The sequence below is a fragment of the Scleropages formosus genome, chromosome 13 (assembly GCF_900964775.1).
Source record: "Scleropages formosus chromosome 13, fSclFor1.1, whole genome shotgun sequence".
NCBI lineage: Eukaryota > Metazoa > Chordata > Actinopteri > Osteoglossiformes > Osteoglossidae > Scleropages > Scleropages formosus.
The window spans coordinates 7,300,506-7,316,107 of NC_041818.1; the positions used below are offsets into that span (position 1 = coordinate 7,300,506).

The window sequence follows — 15,602 nt, forward strand, 5'->3', positions numbered from 1 at the left end:
GGCTTTATTTGACACGAAACCAAAATGGGAAATGAGGATATTTTAGCGAGAACAGAAACAATAAGTAGAACAGGAGTAGAATGGCCCTCATCTCCAACCTGGGCCTTTCTGAGAGCCCTACGCCTCCCAGAGCAGACCCCTGCCAAGTGGAACACATTTCTTCACGTAAGACTGTACACACACACACATTGACTGAAACTGCTTGTCCCAAGTGGGGTCGCAGCGAACCAGAGCCTAACCCGGCAACACAGGGCATAAGGCTGGAGGGGGAGGGGACTCACCCAGGATGGGATGCCAGTCTGTCATAAGGCACCCCAAGTGGACTCGAACCTCAGACCCACCAGAGAGCAGGCCCCAGCCAAGCCTGCTGCTGCACCCCCCTGTAAGACTGTAGATTCAGACAATTATGGATGTCAAAGTTGAAATGTACCCTTCCAAAGACTGTGGCCAAGAAGCTCTCCAAAGCTCTTCTATTGTCTCCAGTTTTGCTGTCTCTCAAATGAATGTGTACATTTAATGTGATCTGGTTAAGAAGGCAGAGAAAAAAACCTGCGGTTATATGCTTGTTTATCTTTACATATCCTTGTGACACAAGATGTCAGAGACCTCAGGTGCGTGCTCTTGTGTCCTTTTATTGGTCCCTTGAGACAGTCAGACGGCACCAGATCACGGGGAAGGAAGAGGAGGAAAAGGGGGAACCGGGAACTGGTACGACGAGGGAGGTCTTTGGGTTTGGTCGGGGCTAAGTGAGGTCATCTCTGTCTCATGCTCTTGGCTTCCTTCTCCATCTCCTCCATTCACTGTCGAGCACAGGGTCAGAAAAAGTGCTCGTTATTAGCCCCAGGTGTGGCGAATCCTCCCCTCTCCCCTCTCCATCCGGCCGGCATGCCACAATCCTCTAAAAACAACATCCCCGGGTTCAAAAAATGAACTTCACTTTATAGTCAAATTAACCACTTGCTAACATTTGCAAGAGTTGGTCTAATGTATAGTGGAATAAATGAATAAGGAACTGGCCGTGGTCTAGTTATCCACTGGCTGTTGAGAATGCTTAGAAACATTGAAAGCAACATGTAGAACTATATTCTTCATATAAATAATTTGCGAGCAAATAGTCTTCACAGTACCCTGCTCAACTGTTTTAACCTCGACTTGTCTAACATGACCATCGGTTCCAGGAAACGTGGAGCTTATTCTTGCCATAGGCTAACAATTGCGTTCGGCCTGCTTGTCTTTGAGCAGGACCACATCTCCAACTTGCAAGTCTTTGCGATGGGTGGTCCATTTTTGTCTGCGCTTTAAATAAGGCAGGTATTCTCTGCGCCATTGTGTCCAGAATTGGTTTGCCAGTGCTTGTACTTGTTTCCGCTGTTTAGTGTACATACCCTTCTCCGAGAAGTCACCAAGTGGTGGTGGAGCACCTGACTTTTGGGTGAGAAGCATGGATGGAGAAAGAACCTGAGGGTTGTCCGGGTCTGTAGAAACCGGTACTAGTGATCGCGCATTCATAATCGCAGCAACTTCCGCCATTAATGTAAAGAGAACTTCGTGGGTGAGGCGGGCATTTAGCAACATAGAGTCCAAGATCCTTCTAGCAACGCCTATCATTCTCTCCCAACTGCCGCCCATATGCGAAGCATGAGGAGGATTAAACTCCCAAACATCCTTTCTTGCTGAGGTATCTTTGTATTCCCGAGTCCAGTTGGTTTTTATCCATTCCAAGTTCTTTGCTTGCGCCGATGAAGTTCGTGCCACAGTCGGACCTCAACTGCTTAGCTGGTCCTCTGATGGCAAAAAAGCGCCTAAGTGCATTTATGCAATTTGATGCATCCATAGATTCTATCAGCTCTATGTGTACTGCTCTAGAACTTAAACAGCTGAACATGATTGTCCATCTTTTACTTTCTGCGTGTCCTCCACGGGTCCTCCTAGCAGTAACCATCCACGGACCGAAAACATCTAGTCCAACATATGTGAATGGAGGGCATATTTGTAGACGCTCTGTAGGTAAGTCTGCCATGTATTGTTTTAATCCTTTAGCACAGTACTTAGCCAGACGAGATCTCACAAACTCGGGCCTCCACCAGTTTGATGACAAACCTGAGAACTATCGTGCATGGTACGCATCATTTACTAGTATAACCAGTGACATTAAATTAAGTGTTGTTCAGCAACTCGACCTCATGATCAAGTGGCTTGGGAAAGAATCCCCTGAATATGTCAAACGCATATGGGCAGTTTATGTCGGCAATCCATCCGAGGCACTAAACAAAGCACGGGAACGGCTGGGGGAGTGTTATGCTGCTCCAGAGATAAAATAGAGAAGTCACTTTTTGAGCGTCTTGAGAATTTTCCAAAGCTCAGCGCAAGAGATCACATCAAGCTCCGTGAGCTTGGAGACTTGTTGACAGAAATACTTGGTGCCCAAGAACGATCAGCCAAAACGTGGGATATATTAGGCAGCAAGTGAATAGCCAGTTCTTGAATTTGATGTGTAGGAAGCAGGAAAAATGGTAAAAGTGTAAGGATCTGAGCGACTCTGAGAAGGGCCAAATTGTGATGGCTAGACGACTGGGTTGGAGCATCTCCAAAACAGCAGGTCTTGTGGGGTGTTCATGGTATGCAGTGGTTAATACTTACCAAAAGTGATCCAAAGGAAGGACAATCGGTGAACTGGCAACAGGGTTATGGGCGCCCAAGGCTCACTGATGCACATGGAGAGTAAAGGCTAGCCCGTCTAGTCTGACCCCACAGAAGAGATACTGTAGCACAAGTTGCTGAAAACATCAATGCCGGCCATGATAGAAAAGTGTCAGAGCACACAGTGCATTGCAGCTTGCTGCATATGGCGCTGCGTAGCCGCAGACCAATCAGAGTGCCCATGCTGACCCCTGTCCACTGCCGAAAGTGCTTAGAATGGGGACATGAACATCAGAACTGGACCATGGAGCAATGGAAGAAGGCTGCCTGGTCTGATGAATCATGTTTCTTTTAGATCATGTGGACAGTCGGGTGTGTGTGTGTTGTTTACCTGGGGACTAGATAGCAGCAGGATGTACTATGGGAAGAAGGGAAGAAGGCAAACCGATGGAGGCAGTGCGATGCTCTGGGCAATGCTCTGTTGGGAAACCTTTGGTCCTGGCATTCATGTGGATGTTACTTTGACACGTACCAAGTACCTAAAGATTGTTGCAGACCACGTGCACCCGTTCATAGCAACGGTATTCCCTGATGGCAGTGGCCTCTTTCAGTAGGATAATGCGCCCTGCCACACTGCAAAAATTGTTCAGGAATGGTTTGAGGAACATGACAAAGAGTTCAAGGCGTTGACTTGACCTCCAAATTCCCCAGGTCGCAATCGGATTGAGCATCTGTGGGATGTGTTGGAAAAACAAGCCCGAACCATGGAGGCCCCACTTCACAACTTACAGGACTTAAAGGATCTGCTGCTAAAAATCTTGGTACCAGATTCCACAGGACACCTTCTGAGGTCTTGTGGAGTCCATGCCTTGATGGGTCAGAGCTGTTTTGGTGGCACATGGGGGACCTACATAATATTAGGCAGGTGGTTTGAATGTTTTGGCTGATCGGTGTATGTTGTGTGCAAAGTGACGTCTCGTTTTATGGACAGTAAAGTAACTCTCACGCGCACTGTTAATAAAAACAAAAAACATATTTTATTGTGGGTTATGCCTTATGACTAAGCAGCAAACGTACAAAATTTGCCCTAGGAACATTGAGAACTTTTCCTGGCCGGTCTAAATATACACTCCATTACACTGATCCTCATAACCATTTTTGTGTCCCTAGCTATATGCTCCTCTAAAAATTACACTTTTCTCTTGACAGCAAAATACTTTCCAAAAGTGTGAAATCATGTTGCCTAAATTTTAGAGCAAAATCCACTTAATTATGAAGTCCAACCATCGCCAACGACCGCTTGTCCCGAGCCAGAGCCTTACCCGGCAACACAGGGCGCAAGGCCGAAGGGGAATCACTCAGGATGGGACGCCAATCCATCACAAAGCACTCCAAGCAGGGCTCGAACCCCAGACCCGCCACACAGCGGACACCGGCTGAACCCACCATGTCCCCTCTTAATTATGAAGTGAAACATGTAATACATATGCATCAGTAATATGGTTGTTTGCTAGTTAAACTTTAGCGGTCTAGAACATTCATTCAATCAATCAATCAATGACCACCTGTGCAATGCAAAGTCAGAGCATTCAACACAACAAATTCATGCAACAAATGTCAGGGAAAACTATTAACACCAATAAAATTAGCAAATTGACTTTTTTGTTTTTCCTCCACATAAATGCAATCAATAGATTTGCTTTAAAAATACAACTTAGCTTATTCTGAGAAATGGATAGAAACAGCAAAAGTAGTAATATATTTTGTTTTGGTCTATGTATATAAATATATATGCTTTCCTATTACTCTTCTATTTGTGTTATAGAAGAGGTTCCCAGGTATCATAAAAATGACCCAACTCTCAAACAAAAAAAAAAAATCAATAAATGTATATTATCCTAAGCAACATAAGGGTTCTTTATTCCCATTAACTTGTGTTCTATCAAAGATGGCATACCAATGCTTTCGGACACACACAAAAAAATAGTTTTTCCTTAATATTAAGGCACAAGGTATAACTTACATTAACAAATTCCACTTTTCCATTTGTTTGCACTAAGACAATTTACTTAGTTAATAAAATGTAAGTATGAATATGTACTATCAAAGCTAAATTTGGGAAAAGGAACTAAAGGAATAGAACTAAAATTAAACAACTTACAGAACTTTGGCAGTTTAATTGATAAGACTTGTAGCTGTAAACAAGAACAGGTCCCACAACACCAGTGCTGCTCTCATCTTACTGATAATAGGGTTCACAGATATGAAAAGTCCAAACACCAGAAGTACAGGAAAAGATCTAGTTGTCATAAGTTGTTTGTAAAACCTTTGAAATCATCAATCATCAATTCCTTTATGAATGGCTACCGTGAATGTGATCCCAGTCTTAATTTAAAAATCATAACAAATACTTTATGCAAAATTTTACCTTGTAATGTTATTGAACATATTGTTTAAATAGTCAAAGTCCAGAGCATATAAGGTATGTGAAACTCCAAGAAAGAGTGTAACTGGACTCCAGTCAATAAGAGGATATTCGGAGGTAGGTTGAAATGCACCGGCCTTTAAAAAAACACAATCTCACAAATGTGGTTATGTGCTCTTTGCAACAAAGATCTGCTGAAGCACATCATGGGCCCATTGAATACATTTCAGAGGAGCTCAGAAAAAGGTGCTGAAACTCATAAAGCTGGAAATGGCTACAAAAACACTCAGCCTCCACCAGTTGTCAGGCAGACAGTGCACAAACAGGAAGAAGTTCAGCATTGCTGCTTACTCTCCCAACGAGTGAATGTCCTACTAATATTCCTGCGAGATCATTTAGGGAGGTGACAACTAAGAATCTGAATACATCTCTTGGTGTCAATAATGTTTGGATCCATGAGTCTACAAGAGCAACACTGAACAAAAGTGGTGCTTGGGAAAGGAACAATGAAGGAAACTTTTGCTCTCCAAAAAGACCACAGAGCACTGAGACAAGACTTGGCAAAATTGTACAGCACCAAGACCACTAGCATCAAAACCTGATTCCCAACAGTAAAACAAGGTGGAAGAAGCATCATTGCATGGGGCTGCTTTGCTACAGTCATTGAGGGAACAAAGAATTCAAAATTGTATCAGGAAATTCTACAGGACATCAGAGCATCCGTGTGCGATCTGACGTTCCAAACAGTTGGGCCATGTAGCAAGACAACAATCCTAAAAAGGAGTAAATCAAAAAGTGTGCCTTAAAAATAAATTCTGCATTTCAAAATGGTCAAGTGAGAATCCTGATCTCAGGCCTATTGAAATGCTGTGACATGATCTGAAACAATGTGGTTAGTCAAAACATCCCAGAAATGTAACCGAACTCAAATAGTGAAGAGGAATGGACCGAAATACCTTGTAACGACAGTGCAAGTCTGGTCAACAGCTAAAGAAAACTTTTGACTTATGTTAGTGCTACTAAAGGAGGTCCCACACATTATTAAATACAAGGTATCACATCCTCAACCCTTGAATATTTATTTTATATTTACAAAATATGCTCAATGAAGATATGACAATGTGCAGTTTTGTGTAAGCAATTAGTTTAATCAGACCGTCTTCATCAAATGACTTGGATGAAGATGACATTTTAGAAGCCATTCATGAAGAGATTGAGAATTCCTAAAGGTTCACAAGCCTTTACTGCCAATGGTTTATAAATTAATGAAACCTACAAGCAACAAATGGGTTCGTTTTGAGAGTGCAAATACAATTTAGGAAGGTAAACGCATAAAAACAACATGGAGGATACAATTCAACACCTCAGAACAAACATTGTTATTAGAAACATGCTTAAATTTTACGAGGAGACTCTTCATACCTTAATCAACCAAACAGTCTTGAATTTTTATCAATATAAACACTAAATCGAAGGAAATAAGACATAGCATTGAGAATATCTTTTACAATTCCTTAGTCTTTTTACACTTGTCATAGAACTGACTTCACATGGCTTCTTCTCTCAAACAGGACCAACATTTTAACAACTCAGATGGCTGAAACATTCTTCTTAATATAAGCATATCAGCATTGCCTCCAGCTAAATACTGACTAACCATCACAGCAGGCCTAGAAAAGCCTCCTAATGCAGTCGTGGCAGTAGCGGAAGTGCTTTGTAGCTCCCAGCATTCTTTGCAGCTCAGCCTTCTACAATTCTTCTCAGCAGTGTTCCCAGACCTCCTTTCGCAGCCTGTAGGGGGGTCTTATCCTCTTTATTCTCGATGTAGATGCTGGCACCGTGCTCCACCAGTAGCTTGGCAGCCTCCACTCGCTCCTCATCACACGCCAGGTGTCTGGGAAAACGTCTGCAGTGTTACTTGAGGTACGAGAGCTCAGTGGATAAAGTGCAACCACTGCTGAGGACAGTATATCAGAGTGTAGGAGTCAAACTCAGCTCAACTCATTGCTGTCGTTATGTATGTAGATTTTTTTTCTTTTGCATCAATGATGTAATTAATTTTTTTAAAAAAAAAAAGATTAAATAAAAATACAGACTGATTCGGGAAAGAGACACATATCAGTGCAAAAAACTGGAAGATTTTCAGCCATAACTGGGGAATAAGGTGCTACAAATACATACCAAAAAAGTATACTCATAGCCTACCTTGAACTGAGTTTAACATCCCTGTTTTGGAATTAATTGACAACGTACATTAACACAACAGCAGGCTACTACAATCTATTTTCAATAATTCATTTATACACTGGCTCCAAAACATAAGAACACAACTGGGACTGGAAGCCTGCCTGTAAATTGTTTTGTTTGCAAATCACATTTACCACTAATTAACTGTCAATAAAAGCTTAATAAAATAGAGATCCTTCAATTTATTCATAGGGCAGGCTCTGTAGAAATCTGATACAGTAATAAATAAATAAAAAATGGTTGCAAGACATTTTAAATTTCTATTTGCTGTGAGCTACATCAAAACTAAAACAATTAGATATTCAATATAAAATTATTGAAAAAAAAAAAGTCTCCACAAACTCTACTATTGACTGATTCATCACATTACCATGTGCAGCACTGCACATGTTGATACTGATGAGGGAACTCATGAACACAGTCATGAGCCGAGTACCACACTCCTGTTCTGGGTGTGTTTTATCGACACGTATCTGACGAGCGCAGTCTGAATAAGTGTGGTGAGGAAAAACGGAGCACAGTGAAAAGGCCATACTTACAAGGCTGTGTTTCCCTCTGAATCCTGAATGTTGGTGGAAGCGCATTGATTCAGGAGAAGCTGAATGAGCCGGTAGTTACCCTTTGCAGAGGCTCTGTGTAAGGGAGTGGATCCCAGTTTATCAGTGGCGTTGGGGTCAGCTCCATTTTCCAGCAAAATCTGGGCAATCTGTCAAAAAATGAAGAGAGTATCTTGAGCATTTGCCATGACTAAGTTTAAGAGTGGTTAAATTCGGAGGAAAAACTAGCTGTGGCACGATCAGCCGGGGGACCTTGATGATCCGAATACACTGGCACACAATAGTCTGCACCATTAATCATCTGTTTAACCTTCTCACTTTAGTAGACATAGTTCACGGTGATTTATACAGATGCTCCTCGACTTATGATGTTTCGATTTTACAATGGTGAGCTGGCAATAAACATTCAGTGGAAACCGTACTCCAAATTTTGAATTTTGATTTTTTCCCAGGCAAACGATGTGCGGTGCGATACTGTCTCACAATGCTGGGTAGCGACAGCGATCCACATCTCCCAGTCTGTCACACAGAGGTGTGTATTAGGTGTATTAAATGCATTTTCGACTTACGATTTTTAACTTGCGATGGGTTTCGCGGAACGTAACTCCATCGTAAGTCGGGGACCACCTGTATACTGGTTCTGAATATTAAGCTATTTAGAATCATCACCATTTTTACAAAAACACAATAATTTCACTGTTTTATACTCAGCTGACACTGTTATCCAAAGCAACTTACAGTATTTGTTCCATTTCCCAGATGAGAAATTTTGCTGGAGCAATTCAAAATATCTTTATTTATTTATTAAAAAATTTTTCTTTGCAAGGGTACAGCAGTGAAAGAAATTGGGGCTTAAACCAGAAACCTTCAAGTCACAAAGTCCATGTCCTTAACTGCTGCACTTCAATATTTATTAAATATTAAGCTGGGTTTTTCCACTCAGTTTACCTCATATCTGTCCTTTGAGGCAGCATAGTGCAGCGGAGTGCAGCCATTCTGGTTGACAGGGTTCAGCTGCGCTCCTTTGTTGATCAGAGCCCTCACGATCTCCTCTCTCCCAGCAGAGGACGCGATGTGTAAAGGGGTCCAGCATGCCTGCAATACAGTTCAGAGACAAACTGTGATTTTTTTAAAACCGTTCACTGGGTTACACAAACAAAATATTGACATGAAGCCACAACACTTAAAATAATAAAAAAAAAATCTTTAAAACATTAAAACTCATTATAATCAGTGACAATAAAAACGTCATCTCCACACCCTCCCATTCAACACGGTTGACCACTTCATCCCATAAACATGTCCAGAGTTTGTTAGTTACAGGATACTTTCAGTTATATGATCTACCCAGTCAAAAAACCTTCATTATTCCCTTGACTTGTATTTGGTCAAGTTTCCATAAATACTTGGGTATAGCTATAGCGAATAAAAGAATTTCATTTGAACATTTTATTAAATCTGAGCTACATCAATGTTACACTGACTACATTAAGAGACCGTATAGAGTCCCAAAGGGTAGACTCAACAGGTTTAAGGATTCTTCCATTCCTCAATCAGTTCAACCAAAAAGGCGGTATACTGAGATATATCAGTTATTGTCATACAGGCAGTCCCCGGTTTACGAACATCCGACTTACGTACAACCTGTAGTTATGAATCACCCCCATTAAAACAAAATTTAAAAAAAAAAAAAAATTATTAGGAAGGTGATCAGGAATCGTCGATATCCTGATAACGTTTTATCCAGCTACTTGGGTGAGTAACACTGGTTCATATGGTGAAAGAAACAAACTGTACTTAAGAATCACGTGTCTGCATCTAAGTCTCTCTGTCTGCTAATGTAATTTACACATTGCATTTTCTATGAGATGTACATCGCTTTGTAGAAAAGCATCTGCTAAATGAATACATGTAAACTTAAAGCCTACCAAAAATGAGTTACATACAGTGATTTGTAATAACAAACGGCGCTACTTTGCAATGCTCATCAAAACATCGCACGTCTACAGCGGTTCGTTGGCTCGAGGAACGTGAATCCAAGGTAGGACAAAGACTTGGTTCTTTTCAGTCGGACTGTCACGCCCACAACCTCACCCCGAACGTGCACACTTTCCCTAAATCAGAGCAGGGCGGTATAAAGAAGCCACACCGGCACACCCTGGTTGCGAAATCTCATTTGAGAAACCCGTTTCTCCAGTGCTCTTGAGTGAACCCATGACTACCTATCTGTTCCTTCCAAGTCCCTAGTTCTCTTCAGTCCCTCGTTCCCATTCCTGACGACCATGGCTCCCGAAACTTGTGTCGCCTCCTCAACTACGACATTGGATTCTCCCCAACACCTACATTTGTACACTGACCGACCCACGCCTATCCCCGACCATGAGTCTTGCCTGCTCCCTTGTGTACCAACAATAAAGGACCTGTGATTAGTCTCCCCCCCGACAAACCCCTACCCATCAACCTACCTACCCACCTCAGCCTCCTACCGGCTCAATATGACACGGACCATGCCAAATACAGTAACACACATGAAAACGATATGACTGAAACTGAAGTGGAAATAATAAAGCGACTGGAAAAAGGTGAAAAGCCAACAAACACTGGAAAAGCAAACATTAAAGTTTCTTTAATGTTTTTATACCCACACACACACACACACACACACACACACACACACACACACACACACACACTCTCTGTCTCTGGCTATTATAAATACTGCAGTTACATATATTATTATTATTAAAAATGTTTTAGTGTATCTAGAGGTCTTTAATATTTTTTACGGATAGAAAGGTACACTACATACTATATACTAAGACAAACATTTCACTAACTGACATTAGACACAAACCATACCTAACTGTTCCGACTTATGTACAAATCCGACTTAAAGAGAGACTTTACAAGGGACTGCTTGTATTCCACAATAACAACTGCGCAGGTTAGAACAAAAACTGTTATCATTTTGCGCAATTTTCCTGGTGGAAAATTCGGTTGTCCAACATATTGGACATCGAACTGTACGAATGTTGTGTACGGTCGATCTCCTGTGTTTAGAGTGTGTGTCTTTTAGAAAACCACTGTGCATTATCTACTTATCAGTCTATTTATTCATCTACTTATTTTCTCATTTTGTCATTTCTGATTCTTATTTATTCTTTTCTCTTTTCTGTAACACCCTTGTTTTCTGCAATATGTCATTGTCCTGGACACAGTTACCACAACTAAAAGCTATTTTACCGAACTGCTTGTCCCATTCGGGGTTGCGGGGGACAAGCGGTTCAGTAAAATAGCTCAACTAAAAGCTACTTTCAGAGAAATCTTACAGTAAAGTTTAACTGTACAGGATGTCACTGAAACTATAACTTACTAAGGGGTGGCTGCTATTATACTGGTTAGTCCAGATGCCTCTGGATCCAAAGGTCGCAGGTTCTAGTCTCACCTCCAGCTGTAGTACCATTGAGTAAGGTACTCACCATAAATCACTGTGGTAACATTACCCAGCTGTATAAATGAGTAAATAATTGTAAGCAGTTTAATGTTGCAAGCTGCTTTGGAGAAAAGAGTCAGCTAAATGAATAGATGTAAATTTTAAATCTAGCTTTTAGTGTAATGGTTAGCACTGGCCTTTGGATCCAAAGGTTGCAGGTTTGATCCCCACCTCCCGTTGTAGTACCCTCGAGCAAAGTACTTACCCTGAATTGCTCCAGTAAAATTACCCAGCTGTATGGGTGAATAACTGTAACCTCAAAACTGTTAAGTCGCTTTGGAGAAAAGCTTCAGCTAAATTAATAAATGTAAAAATGACTCAAAAGGAAAAAAAAAAAAAGAGTGTAGCTACTCCACACGCGCTTTGCTGCCAACTAGCGGCCACACAGAGAACCGCAGCAGACAGAAGAGCGCTAGAGGACAGATCGGTAAACAAAATACGATCAAAATCATTCAAACCAACAAACGGGCTGTTCGCGGACGCAAAAATTCGCAATTTAAATAAGAGGAGGAAGCAAAGTAGGATTTAGACTGGAACGCACAAGGCTCACTTACGTCATCTTTGAGATTAACTTCCACTCCACAGTCGAGCAGGAAGCTCACGATGTCCAGGTGTCCCGCGGAACAGGCCCAGTGCAGCGCCGTTCGGTGGTCCTGCAACGCATCACAACGCCAGACACTTGACTTTTACCTTTCTCTCTCTCCTACTCGAGTCGATAGCGCGACTTAGTTAGTTAGTCTACGTAATACGCCGATCTCATGGTGTGCAGCCACCTCACTGCTAATCATAATGTCCAACGCACCACGAAGACGCAGACTGTTTTTCTGCCATTACCTACCGAGCTAAGTCACTAAACGGTGATGAGCTGAAGCTGTTCGCCTCCGTACCATACGCGATCGAACCGCATTCGATTCGGCCAATTTCATGTTGCCTGTGAAACACACTGTGATATTGTTTTGTAATTTTACTCTTACCTGGTCTGTTTTCGAGGCCAGTGATTTGTCGGACAGAATGCATTGTTTCAACTGGTCAAACTTTCCACTGTAAGCCAAATTACACACTTCCAAGTTGGACACAGTACCCTCCATAGTTATCAGTGCAACTAAGCAACAACAAATAATTTCCAGCGGGGCAATTTTTCAGGACACCTTCCGGGTCATTGCTACTCTGTAGATGTAAACCAACTAGATTAGCAACACAACCTTCCAATGCCATACAAAGTACGAACATGTCTACATCACTGACTATATATCTATAGTAAAACCTACCGGATGTTGTCCCCGTTTCCGCTGGGGCGCGCCAATCGGAATATCCGATTAGCTAGGAACTTAATTGTTGTCAGTGTGTTTCATAGGGAATCTAAACACGAAAGAACCTCTATTTGTTCGAGTGTTTGGTGAGAGCATGCGTGGTAAATGTGGTTACTGCTTTTACGAACGGCTTCGCACACGGACATAAACCGAGGAATCTCCTCGCAGGCTGTTTCACGATCACCGCAACAACATGGCGTCCACGTTAGTAAGTGTTATTCTGGCTAGTACGTCGTTGCAGGGGCGTCGCTAGTTAGTGTACGTCGATGTGTCAGATTTTCTTTATTACCGCACCGGAGCCTCACCCATGAACATGGAGTTGTGTTTGAATAATGTCACGTTCGAACCGTGTGGCGCTGGTGCCTCTGAGGCCATGATTGCTCGTCATGTTGTTACACACCGTATTGTAACGATCCGATGCGTTCTGTAAATTCGAGCGGGAAAGCGTTTGTCGTAAATAGTTGCATTATGGGAAAAATGAGTACTATGAGAGTGCAACCACTGGGGGCGCTTCTCGGGGAAATGATGGTGTGACCGTGTATTAAGAAGAGGAGCCTTGTGGCGCTGAGCAGGCTGGGAAGGCGGGCATACATACATAGAGAGAGAAATATTTGAAAATATATCAGGAATAAAACCATAGACATTCATAAGCCAGTATCTTCATGTTAATACATTAACAATGGTGCTTGAATGTATGTGAACCCCTGGTGTCCCTTAGTTTTACCACAAAATAGTTATGTAATGAATCAGTGTTTCTCATGTGACTCAATAGGTGTGTAATGACCAAATGTGTGTAGTAGAAACACACAAGTAGTGCAAGTGTGAAAATAAGTGATCCTCAAGTAGGTAAGGAGAGTCAGGTGTGTAAAACAATTTATTAATTTTATAAGTTTTTTTTTTTTAAATATTTATATTTCATAAAAATAATATTTTATCTAACATCAATGAGCATCCCTCGGTTCACATACTTTCAAGAAGCACTGTAGATATAAATGTGTATACGGCACATATTAACAGTAATAAGATATCATGGTCTCTATTTATTTACTTATTTACTTCCTTACTTTTCATACCATGTGCCCAGGAGTTTAGGACCATTGTGGACCAGTCCTGCAGGTACTCGGAGGAGTTTGTCAATATATACTACGACTACATGGACAAAAAGCGGAGGGTATGTATTTTTGCGACAGCGATCGCGTGGATGTCCTTGCTGTTTCCCATCCTTTACATATTCGTTAAAATGTAATAAGAAAGGAAGTTGTTATATGTGCTTTCAAACTCACTTATCTGATAATTATCAAATTGTAATGATTTAAATTAAATCATAATTTCGGAAAAAACAAAGTCTTTATGGAGCTACTCGTGTGATGTATACTGGTTCATATGGTGGTGTGTGAAACGTGGACTGTACTCTAGAATCACGTGTCTGCATCCAAATGTGTCCTCCTGTTGACGTGGCGCACTCTTTGTATTGTTCTCCGGGTTGTACGTTGCTTTGGAGAAAAGTATCAAATGCATGTATATGAATGATTGTAAATGTGTGGCCGTGCTGTGCAGCACCTGACGCGGCTGTACCTGGACAAGGCGACCCTGGTGTGGAACGGCAACGCGGTGTCCGGCCAGGACGCGCTCGGCGAGTTCTTCGAGTCTCTCCCATCCAGCGAGTTCCAGGTGCACACGTTGGACTGCCAGCCGGTGCACGGTGAGAGGACAGCCACAGCTTTTTCTCAAAGGCTTCTGGGAAATAACTTCAGTTTTATAGCTTTAGCAGTATTAACTTGAGTTTAGCCAGTACCTTTGTCCAAGTTGACTTCCAGTGTTAAACGTTGAACTTCACTATGATTTACCTTCACTTACAGCAGGGTAATTACCTTGATCAAGAGTGCAATTCGAACCTAAGACCTACCGATTATAGTCGTAACCTGGACAGTACCTACTGGTTTGATTATTTTATGCGTGTTGATATAATACACTGGCTCCTCCTTATGAATTTTCAAATATGCATTTTTCAGATTATATTTATTTTTGTCTGTAGTTTCTTCACCTGTGTAGTTTTCTAAAGAGTACTTTACAGAGTGAAAGTGACCTGCCTTTCCACAGCTAGCCGCTAGTTGGCACTAGCGTGACACACAAGGTGTAACAGTAGAGGTGTTGGCTGACCGTGATTCATCTCCTTCCCATGGTGTGGTGTTCGTGATAAATGACAAGATGTTGAATGGGGCGAAAGGTTGAGGTGAATCAGGCAATAATTTTCAATGGATGTTTTAAGCTTATGTTCAAATTTTGTAGAAATGTTGAAAGATCAAAGAATGTTTAAGTGTGTTAGCAATGTGCTGTAACACAGAACTGAATCAGTGAATAAATCAAGGGATGTCTGTTTTACTGATTGTTGCTTGGTGGTAAAGGTCACTTTGTCCTGCTTTTGAGTGGAGGTCAGTGTGTATCAATGAGTTTAAAACAAAGCTAAAAACTTTTATAGATTCAAATCTCTTCATACATACCAGTCAAACTACAAATATATGAATTACTTGAATGTTTGCACTGTGGTTTTAACCCCCCCAATTTCACTGCAGAACAAGCAACTCAAGGACAAACGACTCTGCTGGTGGTCACTGGAGGGTCAGTAAAATTTGATGGGAATAAACAACGCTATTTCAACCAGAACTTTCTTTTGACCGCCCAAGCTTCTCCCACAAGCGACCAGCCTGTGTGGAAAATTGCAAGCGACTGCTTCCGATTCCAAGACTGGGCCAGCTGAAGAGGAGGCGTTTTTGGAATCTGGAACTTTCTGGAAATAGGATCATTTGTGGAATAGCTGTAAAGCCAAGGCATTGATGTACATGATCAGGATTTTAAATCTTGTTGTGAATAAATAAAATGTATTTGAATAAATAAAACTCCCAAAACAAGATTTAAAATAGTTTTATTTT

General features: G+C 41.6%; 2 protein-coding genes across 2 annotated transcripts; one reads left to right on the top strand and one right to left on the bottom strand.

Annotated features, from left to right (window-relative positions):
- Positions 1-5,158: 5,158 nt before the first annotated feature.
- On the bottom strand, positions 5,159-12,506 carry psmd10 (proteasome 26S subunit, non-ATPase 10). The gene is made up of 5 exons (XM_018737180.2): positions 12,337-12,506; positions 11,917-12,015; positions 8,818-8,964; positions 7,852-8,018; positions 5,159-6,959 (listed from the first exon to the last, which is right to left on the bottom strand). Exons 1-5 carry the CDS (start codon positions 12,448-12,450, stop codon positions 6,806-6,808), a joined length of 681 nt encoding a protein of 226 aa, XP_018592696.1. The 5' UTR covers positions 12,451-12,506; the 3' UTR covers positions 5,159-6,805.
- Positions 12,507-12,681: 175 nt separating this feature from the next.
- nxt2 (nuclear transport factor 2-like export factor 2) lies at positions 12,682-15,571 on the top strand. Its single transcript, XM_018737292.2, has 4 exons — positions 12,682-12,880; positions 13,757-13,843; positions 14,230-14,374; positions 15,246-15,571. Exons 1-4 carry the CDS (start codon positions 12,866-12,868, stop codon positions 15,428-15,430), a joined length of 432 nt encoding a protein of 143 aa, XP_018592808.1. The 5' UTR covers positions 12,682-12,865; the 3' UTR covers positions 15,431-15,571.
- Positions 15,572-15,602: the final 31 nt, after the last annotated feature.

What these genes read in the sequence shown, in the direction of transcription:
- psmd10 (XM_018737180.2), bottom strand. Translation starts at nt 12,450, where the DNA reads ATGGAGGGTACTGTGTCCAACTTGGAAGTGTGTAATTTGGCTTACAGT. An exon ending in AAGTTAATCTCAAAGATGAC is followed by an intron (nt 8,965 to 11,916) that starts GTAAGTGAGCCT and finishes ACTGTATTGCAG; the next exon opens with GCATGCTGGACCCCTTTACA. An exon ending in CCTCAAAGGACAGATATGAG is followed by an intron (nt 8,019 to 8,817) that starts GTAAACTGAGTG and finishes ATTTTTTGACAG; the next exon opens with ATTGCCCAGATTTTGCTGGA.
- nxt2 (XM_018737292.2), top strand. An exon ending in ACATGGACAAAAAGCGGAGG is followed by an intron (nt 13,844 to 14,229) that starts GTATGTATTTTT and finishes CGTGCTGTGCAG; the next exon opens with CACCTGACGCGGCTGTACCT. An exon ending in GGACTGCCAGCCGGTGCACG is followed by an intron (nt 14,375 to 15,245) that starts GTGAGAGGACAG and finishes ATTTCACTGCAG; the next exon opens with AACAAGCAACTCAAGGACAA.